This window comes from Nerophis lumbriciformis, linkage group LG26 (assembly GCF_033978685.3).
Source record: "Nerophis lumbriciformis linkage group LG26, RoL_Nlum_v2.1, whole genome shotgun sequence".
NCBI classification, from domain to species: domain Eukaryota; kingdom Metazoa; phylum Chordata; class Actinopteri; order Syngnathiformes; family Syngnathidae; genus Nerophis; species Nerophis lumbriciformis.
Window position 1 is genome coordinate 5976231 of NC_084573.2, and position 21833 is coordinate 5998063.

The 21833-nt window shown below is 41.5% G+C and overlaps 2 protein-coding genes across 2 annotated transcripts in view; both read right to left on the bottom strand.

Annotated features, from left to right (window-relative positions):
* Positions 1 to 21833, bottom strand: part of LOC133624001 (uncharacterized) — a 270822-nt gene that overhangs the window by 197947 nt on the left and 51042 nt on the right. The window lies entirely within an intron of this gene.
* LOC140676662 (uncharacterized) lies at positions 12069 to 20887 on the bottom strand. The gene is made up of 4 exons (XM_072916202.1): positions 20812 to 20887; positions 17158 to 17270; positions 16679 to 16912; positions 12069 to 13235 (listed from the first exon to the last, which is right to left on the bottom strand). The coding sequence occupies exons 1-4, from the start codon at positions 20823 to 20825 to the stop codon at positions 12178 to 12180; spliced, it is 1419 nt and encodes a 472-aa protein (XP_072772303.1). The 5' UTR covers positions 20826 to 20887; the 3' UTR covers positions 12069 to 12177.

A 21833-nucleotide genomic window follows, 5' to 3' on the forward strand; every position in this document is an offset into this window, starting at 1 on the left:
AAAATATATATATATATTTGCATATATATATATATAAAAATTTGCATATATATATATATAAATATATATATATATATATATATATATATATATTTGCATATATATATATTTTCATATATATAAATGTGTATAAATATATATATATATATATATATATATATATATATATATATATATATATATATATATATATATATATACATATATATATATATATATATATATATATATTTATATTAAAGTTTTAAAGTTAAAGTGCCAATGATTGTCACACACACATTAGGTGTGGCGAAATTATTCTCTGCATTTGACCCTTCACCCTTGATCACCCCCTGGGAGGTGAGGGGAGCAGTGGGCAACAGCGGTGGCCGCGCCCAGGAATCATTTTGGTGATTTAACCCCCAATTCCAACCCTTGATGCTGAGTGCCAAGCAGGGAGGTAATGGGTCCCATTATTATAGTCTTTGGTATGACTCTGCCGGGGTTTGAACTCACAACCTACCGATCATATATATATATATATATATATATATATATATATATATATATATATATATATATATATATATATATATATATATATATATATATATATATATATATATACATGTCTTAATAAGATTATCCAAAAAATAGTGCTCGATACCGTGGTAGAGCGCAATATATGTATGTGTGTGAAAAAAAAAAAAAAGAAAAGAAAAAAAAATATATATATATAAAAAAATTTTTTTTTTTTTTTTTAAATATATATATATATATATATATATACATATAGATAGATATAATATACAGGACTGTCTCGGAAAATTTGAATATTGTGATAAAGTTATTTATTTTCTGTAATGCAATTAAAAAAACAAAAATGTCATACATTCTGGATTCATTACATTTTAACTGAAATATTGCAAGCCTTTTATTATTTTAATATTGCTGATTATGGCAAACAGCTTAAGAAAACTAAAAAATCCCATCTCAAAAAATTAAAATATTTCCTCAGACCAAGTAAAAAAAAAAGATTTATAACAGCAAAACAAAATCAAACATTTGAAAATGTCAATTAATGCACTCAGTACTTGGTTGGGAATCCTTTTGCAAGGATTACTGCATCAATTCGGCGTGGCATGGAAGCAATCAGCCTGTGGCATTGCTGAGGTGTTATGGATGCCCAGGATGCTTCAATAGCGGCCTTTAGCTCATTTGCATTATTGGGTCTGGTGTCTTTCAGCTTCTTCTTCACAATACCCCACACAATCTCTATGTGGTTCAGGTCAGGGGAGTTGGCCGGCCAATGGAGGACAGTAATGCCATGGTCAGTACACCAGTTACTGGTGGTTTTGGCACTGTGGGCAGGTGCCAGATCATGCTGGAAAATGAAATCATCATCTCCATAGAGCTTTTCAGCAGATGGAAGCATGTAGTGCTCTAAAATCTAAAATCTTTTAACCATTATTTTTCTTTTTCTTTTTATGTATTTATTCATTTTACATTTTATATTAAATGTCTTGGTTTTTCCTCCCTCTGAAATTCCTATGAAATGTTTAACAAGCCATCCATCCATCCATCCATCTTCTTCCGCTTATCCGAGGTCGGGTCGCGGGGGCAGTAGCCTAAGCAGGGAAGCCCAGACTTCCCTCTCTCCAGCCACTTCGTCCAGCTCTTCCTGTGGGACCCCGAGGCGTTCCCAGGCCAGCCGGGAGACATAGTCTTCCCAACGTGTCCTGGGTCTTCCCCGCGGCCTCCTACCGGTCGGACGTGCCCTAAACACCTCCCTAGGGAGGCGTTCGGGTGGCATCCTGACCAGATGCCCGAACCACCTCATTTGGCTCCTCTCGATGTGGAGGAGCAGCGGCTTTACTTTGAGCTCCCCCCGGATGACAGAGCTTCTCACCCTATCTCTAAGGGAGAGCCCCGCCACCCGGCGGAGGAAACTCATTTCGGCCGCTTGTACCCGTGATCTTGTCCTTTCGGTCATAACCCAAAGCTCATGACCATAGGTGAGGATGGGAACGTAGATCGACCGGTAAATTGAGAGCTTTGCCTTCCGGCTCAGCTCCTTCTTCACCACAACGGATCGATACAGCGTCCGCATTACTGAAGACGCCGCACTGATCCGCCTGTCGATCTCACGATCCACTCTTCCCTCACTCGTGAACAAGACTCCGAGGTACTTGAACTCCTCCACTTGGGGCAAGATCTCCTCCCCAACCCGGAGATGGCACTCCACCCTTTTCCGGGCGAGAACCATGGACTCGGACTTGGAGGTGCTGATTCATTTTTAACAAGCCATCCTTTAATAATACAACAGCTATTAATCTAACAATAAAATAAAACAAATATATTTAATGATGTTTTTTTCATTATTTTAACAATATGTATATTACTTTATTACTTTTTTATGTCCATTTTGCATACGTTCACGTTCTTGTTCTGCAGTGCTGTGTCCTAATGTGCTTTGTACACCTGCAGGACCGCAAGCAAGGTCGCAGAGAAAATGTGGACTGGATTTTGAGTGATGTGGGCATTTTCTATATGAACAAGTCCAAGGACCGCAAGCAAGGTCGCAGAGAAAATGTGGACTGGATTTTGAGTGATGTGGGCATTTTGTATATGAACAAGTCCAAGGACCGCAAGCAAGGTCGCAGAGAAAATGTGGACTGGATTTCGAGTGATGTGGGCATTTTCTATATGAACAAGTCCAAGGACCGCAAGCAAGGTCGCAGAGAAAATGTGGACTGGATTTTGAGTGATGTGTGCATTTTCTATATGAACAAGTCCAAGGACCGCAAGCAAGGTCGCAGAGAAAATGTGGACTGGATTTTGAGTGATGTGGGCATATTCTATATGAACAAGTCCAAGGACCGCAAGCAAGGTCGCAGGGAAAATGTGGACTGGATTTTGAGTGATGTGGGCATTTTCTATATGAACAAGTCCAAGGACCGCAAGCAAGGTCTCAGAGAAAATGTGGACTAGATTTTGAGTGATGTGGGCATTTTCTATATGAACAAGTCCAAGGACCGCAAGAAAGGTCGCAGAGAAAATGTGGACTGGATTTTGAGTGATGTGGGCATTTTCTATATGAACAAGTCCAAGGACCGCAAGCAAGGTCGCAGAGAAAATGCGGACTGGATTTTGAGTGGTGTGGGCATTTTCTATATGAACAAGTCCAAGGACCGCAAGCAAGGTCGCAGAGAAAATGCGGACTGGATTTTGAGTGATGTGGGCATTTTCTATATGAACAAGTCCAAGGACCGCAAGCAAGGTCGCAGGGAAAATGTGGACTGGATTTTGAGTGATGTGGGCATTTTCTATATGAACAAGTCCAAGGACCGCAAGCAAGGTCGCAGAGAAAATGCGGACTGGATTTTGAGTGATGTGGGCATTTTCTATATGAACAAGTCCAAGGACCGCAAGAAAAGTCGCAGGGAAAATGTGGACTGGATTTTGAGTGATGTGGGCATTTTCTATATGAACAAGTCCAAGGACCGCAAGCAAGGTTGCAGAGAAAATGTGGACTGGATTTTGAGTGATGTGGGCATTTTTTACATGAACAAGTCCAAGGACCGCAAGCAAGGTCGCAGAGAAAATGTGGACTGGATTTTGAGTGATGTGGGCATTTTCTATATGAACAAGTGGAATGGATTGGATACTGACGCACTAAAAGGGCTCTCTACCTTATGCTATGAAGTGAGGGGAAACTGAGTGAATAATGACGGGTTATATGATTCTTTATTTAAACTCAATTTCAGGCCACTTTATAATGAATATGTCGGCATGTATTTGTAAAAAAAAAAGAAAAGAAAAAAAAGAAAATAACATATAACACCAAATTATTTAGGGGGGCTTAAGAATATTTTAGGGGTCTAGAGCCCACCTAAAATAGGCCTAACAACGCCAATGGTGGGAAGGTATTCACGCCTCCATCTGTGCCAAAAGTTGTTGGCGAGATGCTGCACCTTCCCCCACTGCTGGCGGTAGAGATCCTTGTTGTCGAACGTTCCAGGAGGGTCGGGGAGAGTGCACAACTTCTGCGTCAATAGCGAAGCAGGGGTCAGAAGGAAAGGAGATTCCGGGTCTGAGGAGATCGGTGTGAGTGGTCTGGCGTTAATGATCGCTGTTTTGATTGATTAATTGAAACTTTTATTAGTAGATTGCACAGTGAAGTACATATTCCGTACAATTGACCACTAAATGGTAACACCCCAATAAGTTTTTCAACTTGTTTAAGTCGGGGTCCACTTAAATTGATTCATGATACCGATATATACTATCAAATATATACTATCATCATAATACAGTCATCACACAAGATAATCATCAGAGTATATACATTGAATTATTTACATTATTTACATGTGGGATATGGAGGGGGTCGGGGGGGGGGGGTTAGGTTTGGTTGATATCAACACTTCAGTCATCAACAATTGCATCATCAGAGAAATGGACATTGAAACAGTGTAGGTCTGACTTGGTAGGATATGTATAGCAAGTAGTGGACACAGAGAGAGAGAGAGAGATCAGAAAGTATAAGAAAAAGTGTCTACATTTGATTATTTACATTTGAAGAGAGGGTGCTAGTTTAGGGTTGTTGTTGCCTGGAGGTGTTCTTTTAGTGCGGTTTTGAAGGAGGATAGAGATGCCCTTTCTTTTACACCTGTTGGGAGTGCATTCCATATTGATGTGGCATAGAAAGAGAATGAGTTAAGACCTTTGTTAGATCAGAATCTGGGTTTAATGTGGTTTGTGGAGCTCCCCCTGGTGTTGTGGTTATGGCGGTCAAGGAAGTAGTTTGACATGTACTTCGGTATAGCGGATTTTATAGACTAGGCTCAGTGCAAGTTGTTTTACTCTGTCCTCCACCCTGAGCCAGCCCACTTTGGAGAAGTGGGTAGGAGTGAGGTGGGATCTGGGGTAGAGGTCTAGAAGTAATCTGACTAGCTTGTTCTGGGATGTTTGGAGTTTAGATTTGAGGGTTTTGGAGGTGCTAGGGTACCAGGAGGTGCATACGTAATCGAAAAAGGGTTGAACGTAGGTGAAGATGTCATGTTTTAGCTCCGAGCTGAGTCCCAAACTGCGTTGGACGATCTTCCTGAGAGAAGGCTTTTAGCACATTAGAGCAGTTGGATGCCATCTTGTGGAGTCTCAGGTTTGAAGCAGCCAACATCTCCCGTGTCCTTGTCAGCAGGTCGATGGCTTCCGTGGCTGAGGGTAACGACGTGAGCCATTCGTCGACGTAGAAGTCGCGTTCCACAAAGTGCTTGGCATCCATTCCATGTTCTGCTGCACGGTGAAGCCCGTAGATGGCTACTGCTGGGGAGGGTGAGTTACCGAATATATGGACTTTCATGCGGTACTCTACAATCTCTTGGCCGGGGTCGTTTTCTTTGAACTACAACAAACGCAAAAAGTCTCTGTTGTCTTTGCGAACGACAAAGCTGTGGAACATTTGTTCAATGTCTGTTATTACAGCAACACGCCGAGCAAACTGTTGTTTAGATCCGGCCCAGTAAGTAGTACGTCATTCAGGGATATCAATCAATCAATCAATCAATGTTTATTTATATAGCCCTAAATCACAAGTGTCTCAAAGGGCTGCACAAGCCACAACGACATCCTCGGTACAAAGCCCACACAAGGGCAAGGAAAAACTCACCCCAGTGGGACGTCGATGTGAATGACTATGAGAAACCTTGGAGAGGACCGCATATGTGGGTAACCCCCCCCCCTCTAGGGGAGACCGAAAGCAATGGATGTCGAGTGGGTCTGACATAATATTGTGAGAGTCCAGTCCATAGTGGATCCAACATAATAGTAAGAGTCCAGTCCATAGTGGGGCCAGCAGGACACCATCCCGAGCGGAGACGGGTCAGCAGCGCAGAGATGTTCCCAGCCGATGCACAGGCGAGCGGTCCACCCCGGGTCCCGACTCTGGACAGCCAGCACTTCATCCATGGCCACCGGACCTGTGCCCCCCTCCTTCCACAAGAAAAAGGGGAGCAGAGGAGAAAAGAAAAGAAACGGCAGATCAACTGGTCTAAAAGGGGGGTCTATTTAAAGGCTAGAGTATACAAATGAGTTTTAAGATGGGACTTAAATGCTTCTACTGAGGTAGCATTTCTAATTGTTACCGGGAGGGCATTCCATAGTACTGGAGCCCCAATAGAAAATGCTCTATAGCCCGCAGACTTTTTTTGGGCTCTGGGAATCACTAATAAGCCCGAGTTCTTTGAACGCAGATTTCTTGCCGGGACATATGGTACAATGCAATCGACAAGATAGGACGGAGCTAGACCGAGTAGTATTTTATACGTAAGTAGTAAAACCTTAAAGTCACATCTTAAGTGCACAGGAAGCCAGTGCAGGTGAGCCAGTATAGGTATATATATATGTAGGTATATAAGTATATAAAGGTATATACAGTATAGGCGTAATATGATCAAACTTTCTTGTTCTTGTCAAAAGTCTAGCAGCCGCATTTTGTACCAATTGTAATCTTTTAATGCTAGACATAGGGAGACCCGAAAATAATACGTTACAGTAGTCGAGACGAGACGTAACGAACGCATGAATAATGATCTCAGCGTCGCTAGTGGATAAAATAGAACGAATTTTAGCGATATTACGGAGATGAAAGAAGGCCGTTTTAGTAACACTCTTAATGTGTGACTCAAAAGAGAGAGTTGGGTCGGAAATAATACCCAGATTCTTTACTGATTCGCCTTGTGTAATTGTTTGGTTGTCAAATGTTAAGGTGGTATTATTAAATAAATGTCGGTGTTTAGCAGGACCGATAATCAGCATTTCCGTTTTCTTGGCGTTGAGTTGCAAGAAGTTAGCGGACATCCATTGTTTAATTTCATTAAGACACGCCTCCAGCTGACTACAATCCGGCGTGTTGGTCAGCTTTAGGGGCATGTAGAGTTGGGTGTCATCAGCATAGCAATGAAAGCTAACACCGTATTTGCGTATGATGTCGCCTAGCGGCAGCATGTAAGTACTAAAGAGTGCAGGGCCAAGAACCGAACCCTGAGGAACTCCGCACGTTACCTTAACATAGTCCGAGGTCACATTATTATGGGAGACGCATTGCATCCTGTCAGTAAGATAAGAGTTAAACCACGACAAAGCTAAGTCTGACATACCAATACGTGTTTTGATACGCTCTAATAAAATATTATGATCGACGGTATCGAAAGCAGCGCTAAGATCAAGAAGCGGCAACATAGATGACGCATCAGAATCCATCGTTAGCAGTAGATCATTAGTCATTAATTGCGAGGGCTGTCTCCGTAGAGTGATTTGCCCTGAAACCGGATTGAAAAGGTTCACAGAGATTGTTAGACACTAAGTGTTCATTTAGCTGCTGTGCGACAATTTTTTCGAGGATTTTCGAAATAAAGGGAAGGTGGGACACCGGTCGGTAGTTTACCATGAGGTCAGGATCAAGGTTATGCCATGATGTTGAGCACTGGAGTCAAAGACGGCCCTGATCTTGTCCGGCTTCTGGGGGTGATAGACACCAAAAATAGGTAAGTACCAGCACTCACCTCCTTCCTCTAGTGGCAGTGCCAACTCAGCATGGTTGCGATCAAAGATGTTCTGCATGAAGGCAAAGAAGTCATCCTTCATCTTTGGCTTTCTTTCAAAGGTGCGATGAAGAGTGGTAAGTCTGCTGAGTACTTGGTCTCTATTGTTTGGCAGTCGTTGACGGGGAGATCTGAATGGAAGCGGTGCCACCCAGCTGTTGGTGTCATCCATTGTCATCTCACTGTTCATGAAATCCAGGAACATTCGGTCCTCGATGGAAAGTCCTACTTGATCATCATCCTTAGTGCTCTGGAAGATCGTGTTGCCCTGAAGCTGGTTGGGACATGGAGTGAGGAGAGATGGTCTTCCATTTTCAAGCACACTGGTATGGTAGGAAGTCACAGCTGCCGCTTTGTGGGCTGACCCGAGACACACATCCCCTACGACGACCCAGCCAAGATCCAGTCGTTGGGCGAAGGGGGCACTATGAGGACCGTTACGCTGCTCTCTGACTTCATGGACCTGAAGGACGTCACGTCCAAGAAGTATTAGTATCTGGGCTCCAGGGTCCAGACGTGGGATCATGTGAGCGATGGACTTCATTTCATTTTTTTTTTTAAATTTCAGGCAATGACATAAAAAAGTACAAAGTTGACAACACATACTAATATAAATTAACATAGTGCAAAAGGTAATGTATAGTATGTAATGCATGATTATCCAGTTTTGCCTGAAAGGGAGTGGGAAGAAGATCATTTATTTAATCCCACCCCCAGTTCTCCATTCAGTGATTATCATACTTGCCAACCCTCCCGGATTTTCCGGGAGACTCCCGAAATTCAGCGCCTCTCCCGAAAACCTCCCGGGACACATTTTCTCCCGAAAATCTCCCGAAATTCAGGCAGACCTGGAGGCCACACCCCCTCCAGGTCCGCATGGAGCAATGTTGTTGTAATATATTGAGTTGGAGGCAATAAACAGGCGAGGGGATGAAGTACGTCTCTTTACTATAGACTTCAGAACAGACTCACACACTTGACGTCAGGTGCGCAACACCACGTAAATCGTTGGCCAACCAAAAAGTAACCACAGTACGCTATAGCCAACATTCACCAGGAGATGGCAACAGACAAACATAGAGCACTCTATTACATTCCAGTCTCTCCATGTTTTCTCGCCATGGTAACATGTGATCCACATGCACTGTGCGCTGTCTCTGTCCCTCTTGATATATATTTATATTTATATATATATATATATATATATATATATATATATATATATATATATATATATATATATATATATATATATATATATATAAGAAAATACTTCACATTAAGTGAATTCTAGCTATATATATATATATATATATATATATATATATATATATATATATATATATTTATTTTATCATAAAAAAAAATATATATATATCTAGTTTACTATATATATATATATATATATATATATATATATATATATATAAATACAGTGTATATATATATATATATATATATATATATATATATACTGTATATATATATGAAATACTTGACTTGGTGAATTCTAGCTGTAAATATACTCCACCCCTCTTAGCCACGCCCCCGCCCCACCCCGACCACGCCCCCCACCCCCCACCTCCCGAAATCGGAGGTCTCAAGGTTGGCAAGTATGGTGATTATTCACATGAGTTTCACTGTTACTTTGTTCAAGGATTATAAATAAATAAATGGGTTATACTTGTATAGCGCTTTTCTACCTTCAAGGTACTCAAAGCGCTTTGACACTATTACCACATTCAGCCATTCACACACACATTCACACACTGATGGCGGGAGCTGCCATGCAAGGCGCTAACCAGCAGTCATCAGGAGCAAGGGGTGAAGTGTCTTGCCCAAGGACACAATGGACGTGACTAGGATGGTGGAAGGTGGGGATTGAACCCCAGTAACCAGCAACACTCTGATTGCTGGCACGGCCACTCTACCAACTTCGCCACGCCGTCCTAATACAGATGTTGTATCATAGTGGCATTACCACAGGTAACAATAATTATTACACTGTAACAAGAATTTGTATCAACAATGTAGAAATAATGAATATACCAACAATGGTAATAGACAACATAGCATTAATGATAAGGAAACATTGAGCACATGTTAAAGGGGAACATTATCGCAATTGCAGAAGGGTTAAAACCATTAAAAATCAGTTCCCAGTGGCTTATTTTATTTTTCGAACTTTTTTTCAAAATTTTACCCATCACGCAATATCCCTAAAAAATAGCTTCAAAGTGCCTGATTTTAACCATCGTTATATACACCCGTCCATTTTCCTGTGATGTCACATAGTGATGCCAACACAAACAAACATGGCGGAAAGAACAGCAAGATATAGCGACATTAGCTCGGATTCAGACTCGGATTCCAGCGGTTTAGGCAATTCAACAGATTACGCATGTATTGAAACGGATGGTTGTAGTGTGGAGGCAGGTAGCGAAAACGAAACTGAAGAAGAAACTGAAGCTATTGAGCCATATCGGTTTGAACCGTATGCAAGCGAAACCGACGAAAACGACACGACAGCCAGCGACACGAGAGAAAGCGAGGACGAATTCGGCGATCGCCTTCTAACCAACGATTGGTATGTGTTTGTTTGGCATTAAAGGAAACTAACAACTATGAACTAGGTTTACAGCATATGAAATACATTTGGCAACAACATGCACTTTGAGAGTGCAGACAGCCCATTTCAGCTAAATTATTGATAAACACAGTTTATGTATAATAATTTACGTAAAACCGCGAGTCATGAATAAAGTTTTCATCAATTAATATATTCTGTAGACATACCCTCATCCGCTATCTTTTCCTGAAAGCGAATCTGTCCAGTTTTGGAGTTGATGTCAACATCTGCTTTGAGTGTCGCAGGATATCCACACATTCTTGCCATCTCTGTCGTAGCATAGCTTTCGTCGGTAAAGTGTGCGGAACAAACGACTGACCATTTCGTCGGCTTTCCCCACAGCCTCGTATTTTGAACAAATTTCGTCCAATTTCTTGCCACTTTCGCATCTTTGGGACACTGGTGCAACTTGAATCCGTCCCTGTTCGTGTTGTTACACCCTCCGACAACACACCTACGAAAGTGAGAAAATGGCGGATTGCTTCACGATGTGACGTCATCGCTCCGAGAGCGAATAATAGAAAGGCGTTTAATTCGCCAAAATTCACCCATTTAGAGTTCGGAAATCGGTTAAAAAAATATATGGTCTTTTTTCTGCAACATCAAGGTATATATTGACGCTTACATAGGTCTGGTGATAATGTTCCCCTTTAAAGACCCTCATCTCTATATTTGAACCAGACCCCATGTTTGTATAATAGTTTAAATCCATTAATAGTTTGGCATTGCTTGTGTTGTAAGTCCAGTTTGTTCCATAGTTTTACTCCGCATACAGACACACAAAAACGCTTACGAGTGGTTTGAGCTCTCGGCAATAAGAAATATCCAAAGCCTCTCAAGTTATGAGCCTGCACTCGTCTTATAAAAAAAAAAACGTTGTAGATTAGGCGGCAATAATTTGTTAAATGCTTTATATAAGATTATTAATGTATTATATTTAACAAGGTCATCAAATTTGAGCAACTTTGATTGCATGAACAGGTTATGTTCTAAATCAGGGGTCCCCAACCACCGGGCTGCGGCCCGGTACCGGTCCCTGGATCGATTGGTACTGGGCCGCACAATAAATAAAAATAAAATATGAAAAAATAAAAACTTTTTTTTTTATTAAATCAACATAAAAAACACAAGATACACTTACAATTAGTGCACCAACCCAAAAAACCTCCCTCCCCCATTCCACTCATTCACACAAAAGGGTTGTTTCTTTCTGTTATTAATATTTCTGGTTCCTACATTATATATCAATATATATCAATACAGTCTGTAGGGATACAGTCCGTAAGCACACATGATTGTGTTTTTTTACGACAAAAAAAAGAAAATATTTGTTCGTGGGACTAATTTTCGAGCGTTGACCGGTCCGCAGTAACAAAAAGGTTGGGGACCAACCAACGTTGTGAATGATACGCACTGCTCTTTTCTGTAATATGATCAGAGGATGAATTGTGTTGTGCATCTTCATTTGCTGCTGCCGTTCTCACCAGCACACTTGTGTTTCTTACACTGGTACTTAGAAGAGAATCTTTCACCACACACACTGCAACTCAACACTTTCTCTCCTGTGTGTGTTCTCATGTGTACTGTAAGAGTTGTTAGGTGATGAAATATTTTGTTGCAGCTTGAACAGGAGTATGGTTTTTCACCACAGTGCGTTCTCATGTGTGCTTTGAAATGGGGCCTTTGAGTAAAATCTTTACCGCAGATTGAACATGAAAAAGGTTTTTCACCAGTGTGTGTTCTCATGTGTACTTTTAAACTTTGACTTACCGGTACTAAAATTTTTTACCACATTCTGAGCAGGAAAAAGGTTTTTCTCCAGTGTGTATTCTCATGTATTTTCAAATATTGCCTTCGAGTCAAATCTTTACCGCAGATTGAACATGAAAAAGGTTTTTCTCCAGTGTGTATTCTCATGTGTGCTTTGAAAAGGTCCCTTCGACTGAGATCTTTACCGCAGATTGATCATGAAAAAGGTTTTTCTCCAGTGTGTGTTCTCATGTGTATTTTCAAATAAGCACTTTGTAAAAAACATTTACCACATTCTGAGCAGGAAAAAGGTTTTTCTCCAGTGTGTATTCTCATGTGTGTTTTCAAATATTGCCTTCGAGTAAAATCTTTACCGCAGATTGCACATGAAAAAGGTTTTTCTCCAGTGTGTATTCTCATGTGTGCTTTGAAATGGGGCCTTTGAGTAAAATCTTTACCGCAGATTGAACATGAAAAAGGTTTTTCTCCAGTGTGTGTTCTCATGTGTATTTTCAAATAAGCATTTTGTATAAACCGTTTACCACATTCTGAGCAGGAAAAAGGTTTTTCTCCAGTGTGTATTCTCATGTGTGCTTTGAAATATTGCCTTCGAGTAAGATCTTTACCGCAGATTGAACATGAAAAAGGTTTTTCTCCAGTGTGCGTTCTCATGTGTCTTTTCAGATTACGACGGTCATTAAAAGTTCTGTCGCAGAGAGAACATGTGAAGTGTGTGTTGTCAGTGTGACATGTCTTATCATCTTTAGAGTCTTCATCATCAGTGTCAGGAGAGTGTGACGTTGTGTCCTCACTATCTGATAGTGGAGCTAAGAGCTTGTCTGCTTGTGATCCTCCACAGTGGTCTCCATCAGCTTCTGTTGTCATGTGTTGAGTTGAGCTGCTGCTTGGAGGCTCCGCCTCTCTCTTCTCCTCACTTTCACTTTTGACCTCATCATCTTCACTCTTCACAATCACACTAATCACTGGGAAGTCCTCCAGTCCTTCAAGATGCTCTCCCTCCTGACTGATGCTGTGTTCCTCCTCTTCCTCTTTAATGTGAGGGGTCAGTGGATCTTCCTCTTCGTCCTTAATGTGAGGGCTCAGTAGAACCACCTCTTTAAAATGGGGTGTCAGTGGGTCCTCCTCTTCCTTTTTAAAACGTGGGATCAGTGGGTATTCCTCTTCTTTCTTAATGTGGGAGGGCTTTGGTTCCTCCGTCCACATCCTGAAGCTCCACTTCTGTTGCTCAGGGTGAAGATGTTCTTCACAGACGTCTGCAAGACAAACACACCATCTCTGCTCAGTCACACAACGCATTCAGTACTTTTACATGCACTTAGGAAAAACAAATTATCATATGAACTGTCTTGAAATCTCAGTGACGCACAAACACACTGCTCTTTACAACATTATTCACAGGAAAATAAAAACAAACCAGGACGACAGGACTTTTTACTATGGATAGACAATATGGTTTAAAATTGATTTTGCGATATATTATTTCATATAGAATTACTAATAGAACCATTTTAAAACAGGCTACATAGGCTCCTAATTTAGTTGCTAAAATATGCAGTAAAATATTACATCATTTCCAGTATTATTTTCTCAAATAAAGTAACCAGATATTAACAGTAAATAAACAAGTACATTAATAATAATAGTTTCAACAAAATAATACAATTAGAAATGACACAATATGTTACTGCATATGTCAGCTGCCAAATTAGGAGCTTTTGTAACCCGCTTTGAAATTCTTCTATTATCAATCATATACCAAATGATATATCGTGACATATATTGTTATTAGGATATAGATTTGAGGTCATATCGCCCATACCAAACATTGGTTCGCCGAGTCATTTTGTTTGGCCCACCAAATATATTTATTTTTTATATTCTTCAGGTGTGTGTGTATGTTTAAAATGTGGTACTACTGTTCTACATCACGTGGAAGTGTCATGTCATGGGGTTGGTGTGCTTTCAACTAAGGGTGTGACGATACGGTCAGCTCACCAAAGGATACTCAATATTGGCTTTAGGAGAACGAGACAATATTTTGGAGGTTAACATGATTCTTACACATATGTGTACTTCATGTGTATATGAATGTACTTTCCCTTGTGTGCTTAGTTTTACTGTAACTTCATTGTGGATAATATCTATAAACAACCTCAATTGTTTTTCATCTTTAATTTGAAGGACTGTTTACTTATCTGACAAATTCAAAGGAAACTGCACTTTTTTTAAATGTCGCCTGTCATTCACAATCCTTATGTAAGACATAAGTTTTAAATTTTTATGAATTCTAATTAGTAAATAAACGTGAGCAAAAATCAGCTAACATTGGAGTCAATGGGAGCTCCTCTATTAGACCCACAAAGTCCTCCAAATAACCATTGTCGGAGGCAGATATTTACATATATCCGTATTTAAGTGTTACTTCTTTGTTTTCATAATCATATTACAAAACAGCTAGTGTTTTTCTTCCAATTGTGGTCTTTTGGTTGTCTGCAAATACTGTGTGCCAACCTTGACTTTGGAAGGTAAGAAAGAGAGATACTCCTTCTTCTTATCTATTCTTATGTCCAGGTGCGGAGGACAATGGGCATGTGTTTGGGCTGGAAAAACAAGACAGCGAGGGTGGGAGGGAGAGAGACTTTATAGAATAGAAGGTTTCCATTTTTTAGATCAGACCATCTTAGCTGCGTGATTGAATGTTCTATGCTGGACTGGTCTCATTTATATTTACAAAGCTTTGCAAATATAATACAAAATACCTATTCTGTCTCTGGTGGTTCTTTTACTCAGCTTTAAGTGTCGTAAAGAGCTTGGAAGCGACGACCATAAACTTGAATTCCCTGGGAGGAACAACTTGTCCAAACGCAACACCATCCAAAAACTGCCAACAATACTCCATTTACATTTTGTGACCTGAATATTAACCAAGTATTAGCGATATTGTTATTATAAGCGCTAACGTTAAGGACCTACTTTTAGCGGCGCATTGATTACAGAAGTAACTAGCTTATGCTGCTATATTGACATACTGAGCTGCTTTCTCACCTCTAAGATGGTGAAAGCTAATTCTAGATTATAAATCATGCTTCTCACTTATATGGTGAAGGTTGTGGACACAAACCGAGAACTTGGTCAACTTTGACATCCAACTTAGACCTGGAGATGGCAAGAAAGACACGAAAATACGCTCTTTTGCACCCACTCTTTTTGAACCCTTTGTGAGGATTAATTCTTCATCTAAACGGGAAGATATGAACATCCCATCAGTCGGCATCCCAGTGAGAGCAGACATTGTATGCTTAAAATTAGCAAGATATGTAAATATGACATGTTATTAAGAATGTTACTACATTACATATATACTTACAGTGTGTATTTAAAATGTTGATGAAGGTTTTAGGATGTTATTTAGAGCACTTTATAGGCAGAATAGAGCGGCTACCAATGACTCAATTGTTAGCTAACTTTTGCTAAGGTTTATTTTCTATTGAGGATGCATTAACCATCGACCTGCTCAGTGGCCTTGTGGTTAGAGTGTCTGCCCTGAGACTGGAAAGTCGGGAGTTCAAACCAAAGTCATACTAAAGACTATTAAAACGGGACACATTGCCTCCTTGCTTGGCACTCAGCATCAAGGGTTGGGGTTTAAATCACCAAATGATTCCCGAGCGTGGCCTCCGCTGCCTTCACCTACTTGGGGATGGGTCAAATGCAGAGGATCATTTCACCACACCTGTTGTGTGACTACCGTTAGGACCTTAACTTTAACTTGCATAGGGACTGTGAATGATTCCAAAAAGTGCAGTTCTCCTTGAAATTAGAAAATAGAACAACAAGATATCATATGAATTGAAGTGAATTATATTTGTATAGCGCTTTTCTCTAGTGACTCAAAGCGCTTTTGTAACACAGGTGTCAAATACATACCTTTGCAGAGACTATTAGGCTCTTGCTCTGTAATACTCTTTGAGCGCTGCGTGCTCCCCCTAGTCACGTGACCGCCGCAGTCCAATCAGCTTTGGTTACATGCCGGTAGCAGGAAGTGGCCAGTAGACAGGACGTGAGGGGAGACAGATTGTCTTTTTGTCTCCTTGGGTCAAGAATGCTGGGAAGAAATTAGCTTCTTCTTAGCGACGTCTTTGGGTTGGAAACTAATTTGACCAACTTCCCGGTCTATGGCCACGACCTTCGCCGATGCAAGCGTGAGGCATGATTTATAATCTAGAACTAACTTTTACCAACTCAGCGGCGATGCAGCAGCAGCTCAGTAGCTAGTCTACCTCTCTGCGAGCAAGGAGCCGTTTGACTAAAAGTAGTTCCTCGATGTTAGCTCTTACAATTACAATGCTGCTAATACTTGGTTAATATACAGGTCACTACAAGTAAATGGAGTAATGTTGGTGATTTTAAAGGCACAATAGAGGACTACCATTAAATGTGATTTTAGCCGCCTTGTACTCGCAGTTTTTTACTATTTAGCATACATATTGGATGACGAGATTTTTTTTATGAGATTTCGATACAATTTAAGACATTCTAAGGCCTTAAGTTCAAATGATTAGATGTAAGACTTGAAGTCTATGAGCATGAACTGATGAAGTCTACTTGGATGAGAGGCCAAACATCTTCTAAGACAAAGTGAACAGTCCAGTTGTGATGGACTGAATGCCCTGAGAATAAAATGATATGTGCTTACTTGGACTGTGATGAAGCTGTGAGGACTCAGGTGGTTTGTCTTCATTGTCTTCAGTCTTCACAGAGACAACAGTCAGTGGAAACTTGGTGAGATAAGCCTCCTTCTGCCCTAGAAGACACTCTTCCTCCTGAGTAACCCAGAGATTCTCCTCTTCCTCTTTAATGTAGGGGGGCTGTGGATCCTCCTTCTGCTGAAGGGCACGTTCTTCTTGACGAGCGTTCATCTGCTGGACGTCTGCAAGACAACACAAACAAACTTCAGTTCAGATGTGTCAAATATTTTTTTAGTCTCTCAAATACAATATTTTCCAAGTGGACTGAGACACTTGGCGGTGATGTTCTTCTACACATGGAATAATCATCAGTTATTGATTATTATGAATTGTGTATATGATCTTGACTGCACGTATAAAAGTTTCATTGTGCTGCAGCATCGAGTGACGCCAACTCGCTCCTCCCACTACCAACCTACCAGCCAACCTTGACGTGCACCTCCAAAATAGTCCGACCTCACGTCAACGGTGACCAGGACTGCAGAGCTGTGATCAGTTGGCTTTACTTTTACACGCAATATCCTCTCCTCGTTCTTCCTTCTGCGAAAGCAACATTCTTAAAACCAACAGAAAACAAACAGAAGTGCAGCAAAGCACGTGTAACAAGTGCCAGCGAGTGTGGCCGTGCGATAGTATGCCGGTTGAACCTCACCCACACCTTACGAAATGTGCTGGCGTCAGAATATATATACACTATATTGCCAAAAGTATTTGGCCACCCATCAAAATGATGAGAATCAGGTGTCCTAATCACTTATAAAATCAAGCACTTAGACATGGAAACTGTTTCTACAAACATTTTGTGAAAGAATGGGCCGCTCTCAGTGATTTCCAGCGTGGAACTGTCATAGGATGCCACCTGTGCAACACATCCAGTCGTGAAATTGCCTCGCTTCTAGATATTCCTTAGTCAACTTTATTATAAGAAAAGTGAAGAGTTTGGGAACAACAGCAACTCAGCCACCAAGTGGTAGGCCAGGTAAACTGACAGAGAGGGGTCAGCGGATGCTGAAGCGCATAGTGCAAAGACAGTTGCTACAGAGCGCCAAACTTCATGTGACCTTCCAATTAGCCCACGTACAGTACGCAGAGAGCTTTATGGAATAGGTTTCCATGGCCGTGCAGCTGCATCTAAGCCATACATCACCAAGTCCAATGCAAAGTGTCAGATGCAGTGGTGTAAAGCATGTCACCACTGGACTCTATGGCAGTGGACAAGCCTTCTCTGGACTGATGAGTCATGCTTTTTCTACCTGGCAATCTGATGGACCAGTCTGGGTTTGGAGGTTGCCAGAGAACGCTACATTTCGGACTGCATTGTGCCGAGTGTGGAATTTGGTGGATGAGGAATTATGGTGTGGGGTTGGTTTTTCGTGAGATCGACAGGCGGATCGGTGCGGCGTCTTCAGTAATGCGGACGCTGTATCGATCCGTTGTGGTGAAGAAGGAGCTGAGCATGAAGGCAAAGCTCTCAATTTACCGGTCGATCTACGTTCCCATTCTCACCTATGGTCATGAGCTTTGGGTCATGACCGAAAGGACAAGATCACGGGTACAAGCGGCCGAAATGAGTTTCCTCCGCCGGGTGGCGGGGCTCTCCCTTAGAGATAGGGTGAGAAGCTCTGTCATCCGGGGGGAGCTCAAAGTAAAGCCGCTGCTCCTCCACATCGAGAGGAGCCAGATGAGGTGGTTCGGGCATCTAATCAGGATGCCACCCGAACGCCTCCCTAGGGAGGTTTTTAGGGCACGTCCGACCGGTAGGAGGCCACGGGGAAGACCCAGGACACGTTGGGAAGACTATATATCCCGGCTGGCCTGGGGATGCCTCGGGATCCCCCGGGGGGAGCTGGACGAAGTGGCTGGGGAGAGGGAAGTCTGGGCTTACCTGCTTAGGCTGCTGCCCCCGCGACCCGACCTCGGATAAGTGGAAGAAGATGGATGGATGGATGGTTGGTTTTTCAGGAGTTGGGCTTGGCCCCTTAGTTCCAGTGAAAGGAACTTTGAATGCTCCAGGATACCAAAACATGTTGGACAATTCCATGGGATGGCACTTTAAGTTCATATGTGAGTAAAGGCAGGTGGCCAAACACTTTTGGCAATATAGTGTATATACATTTTTTTTTGAGAATATTTGGGTACCTCATGCTTCGATTACAAACAAAATATTGGTGCATGTTCAATTTGTGTACATTATATTAAAGCCATTTTTAATATTTATTTCATTAAATATTCACTTACATGTATAATATATATATATATAATCACTTACAATTGTGCAAATAGTGTATTCGTAATAACAGGCATCAGTTGATTTAATTTCCATATGTCCGCCCGAATGCAGCTGAGATAGGCTCCAGCACCGCCCTGCACCCCCAAAAAGGGACAAGCGATAGAAAATGGATGGATGGATAAACATTAATCACTTACAATTGTGCAAATAGTGTATTCGTATTAACAAACATCAGTTGATTTAATTTCCATGATACGTCCGCCCGAATGCAGCTGAGATAGGCTCCAGCACCCCCCCCCCCCCCCCCCCCCCCACGACCCCAAAAAAGGGACAAGCGGTAGAAAAAAATGGATGGATGGATGTCATCAAGGTAATAGAAGTGCGACACAAAGTAGACTACTGCAATGTATGTGTAATACAATATATTACACTGTCATAATAAAAATAATCTTAATGTTTATCCTGTAAAGCGTCTTTGAGTGCACCGAAAAGCGCTATGGGCGAGGGCGGACCTACGTCACTTCCGCCCTCCAATCCCCTAGCAACGCGGTCGCCATATTGAATTCGTTGAAAACAAACCAGTTCACAGCGAACACAGCATTGACAGAAAAGGCATTTAACGAGGTTTCACGGCATTTTAAACTGTTCTAAATGGCGCATGCCTATGTAAATAGTCTTTCCAGTGAGGCTAGGTTAAGATACAAGTTAAAATGTTCTGTAGTTGGATTAAACGACTGCCCTTACCGCCTTCCAGCAGATGCGTGGACTGATAATCCTACACAATGGCCGCACATGGAATTTGGAAATCTTTATGTCTACCTCACAAGCGCACCAGGTCGGTTGTTAGCTTCGGTTGTTATATAACGAATAAATCACATAAATAACTACAAGAACAACTACAAGTAATGTTTGATTACAACAAAGGAGACTTGCAGACAGCATTTTACGACTGTCTTGAAAAGTTGATTAAATGGCAACATGAAAATTATAGGGTTTATTGGTTTTGAAAAACCCAACCGTTAAGTGCAAATTTAAATGAAACAGGTTTTCGAAAATAGCCTTTATACCGTATGTTATTGTTGTGCAACAACAACAACTTCAGCTGTCGAACGTTATTCAGTAAACATTTAACGGGTTCAACATTAGCATGGACGGTATAGCCAAGTTGTGGTTAAGAAGGTGGATTTTTGTTCCTTATATTTACCAGAAACGAAGTGATCCGAACACACGACCCGGGAATTTGGGGGACTCCAGTGAGAACCGTCCTCGTTTTCCCGGTGTAAAGCTGCGAGCCATTTGTCTCTTCTCTGTGGGCTTTTAGCACGATTTGGCAGAACAAAATACGACCTTTGTTTTCCCTGTTTCCAGTTGTGGTTTGCACAACCAAAAACAACACAGTTTTTGGGCATTTTCGAGGCAGAATGACGGGTTTAATCAGCGCAGGTCTACAGGTTAAAGAGGCATGGCGACGGTTTGTTTTCAACGCCAGTCAGGTTGCTATGGCTCAAAGAACCCGTATGTAGCTCAGTTGCCCGGATGTCGGCGCTGCCCCATACCAAATAAAATGTATTATTATTATTATTATACCATGTGACTTATTCCAGACTTAAATTACGAGACGTTCGTTCCTTTCTAGTAACAAACATTTAATGATGTTAAGCGTGACTGTAATATACGGCAAAAAAAACAGTTAAAGTATTAAATAAGTCAATATAATTCTCATAGAGAACATATAAAAAACGCTCGCATTTGCTACAAAGGCCTGCTAGCGGGCTAACGCTAGCACGTTAGCTTCGAACAACATATTAGGTAAATAAGATAAATAATATAAAATTATATAATGTATATTACCTCATAAGCCGCATGTACAAGAGAGGAGTGGAATATATTCTTCCTATTGTTACACCAGCAACTCTTAAATGGAACTTTCTTTTTGTCCTGTGGCTGGGCGAAGGAAGTGTGCACCACTCACTATTGTCCCAATGAAACACATGTTTGGCCAACATTTGTTCCGCGGTTGAGAACACCTCGATGACGTCACACAGGAGGAAGAACAAAACAAGATGGCGTCTGACGGAGAATACGTTGTTTTGGTTATTATGGTTTCTTGGTCTTAATTACCACGTCCATGTGCACATGTATGTCGTTTAACGGAGTAAACGTCGTTATTAATTGTTTGTATAGCGGATACATTAGTCTGAGTGCACTTTGACGTGCTAGCCTAGCCTGCTGGTTAGCTTAGCTTGTTAGCTGCTAACAAAGAGATGCGGAAGTGATCGACACATCAAAGCAGAGATCCAATGTAAAGTATTATTATTGGTATTATTGTGTGAACATGTCTACATTACAAGTGATGTGAGCGTTGGTGAATCAGCGAATAACTCAATCTCAATCAATCAATCTTTATTTATATAGCCCTAAATCACAAGTGTCTCAAAGGGCTGCACAAGCCACAACGACATCCTCGGTACAAAGCCCACATACGGGCAAGGAAAAACTCACCCCAGTGGGACGTCGATGTGAATGACTATGAGAAACCTTGGAGAGGACCGCATATGTGGGTAACCCCCCCCCCCCTCTAGGGGAGACCGAAAGCAATGGATGTCGAGTGGGTCTGACATAATATTGTGAGAGTCCAGTCCATAGTGGATCCAACATAATAGTAAGAGTCCAGTCCATAGTGGGGCCAGCAGGACACCATCCCGAGCGGAGACGGGTCAGCAGCGCAGAGACTGCGCTGCTGACATTGAAGAAATATTTGTGATGTTAGAAAGAAAAACAAAACGATAGCAGAGTAGGAGGAGTAGTGATGGGTTGATGAGGCGTCATGAAGCGTTTCGACACATTGCAAAACTGTATTGATACTGTGTTGA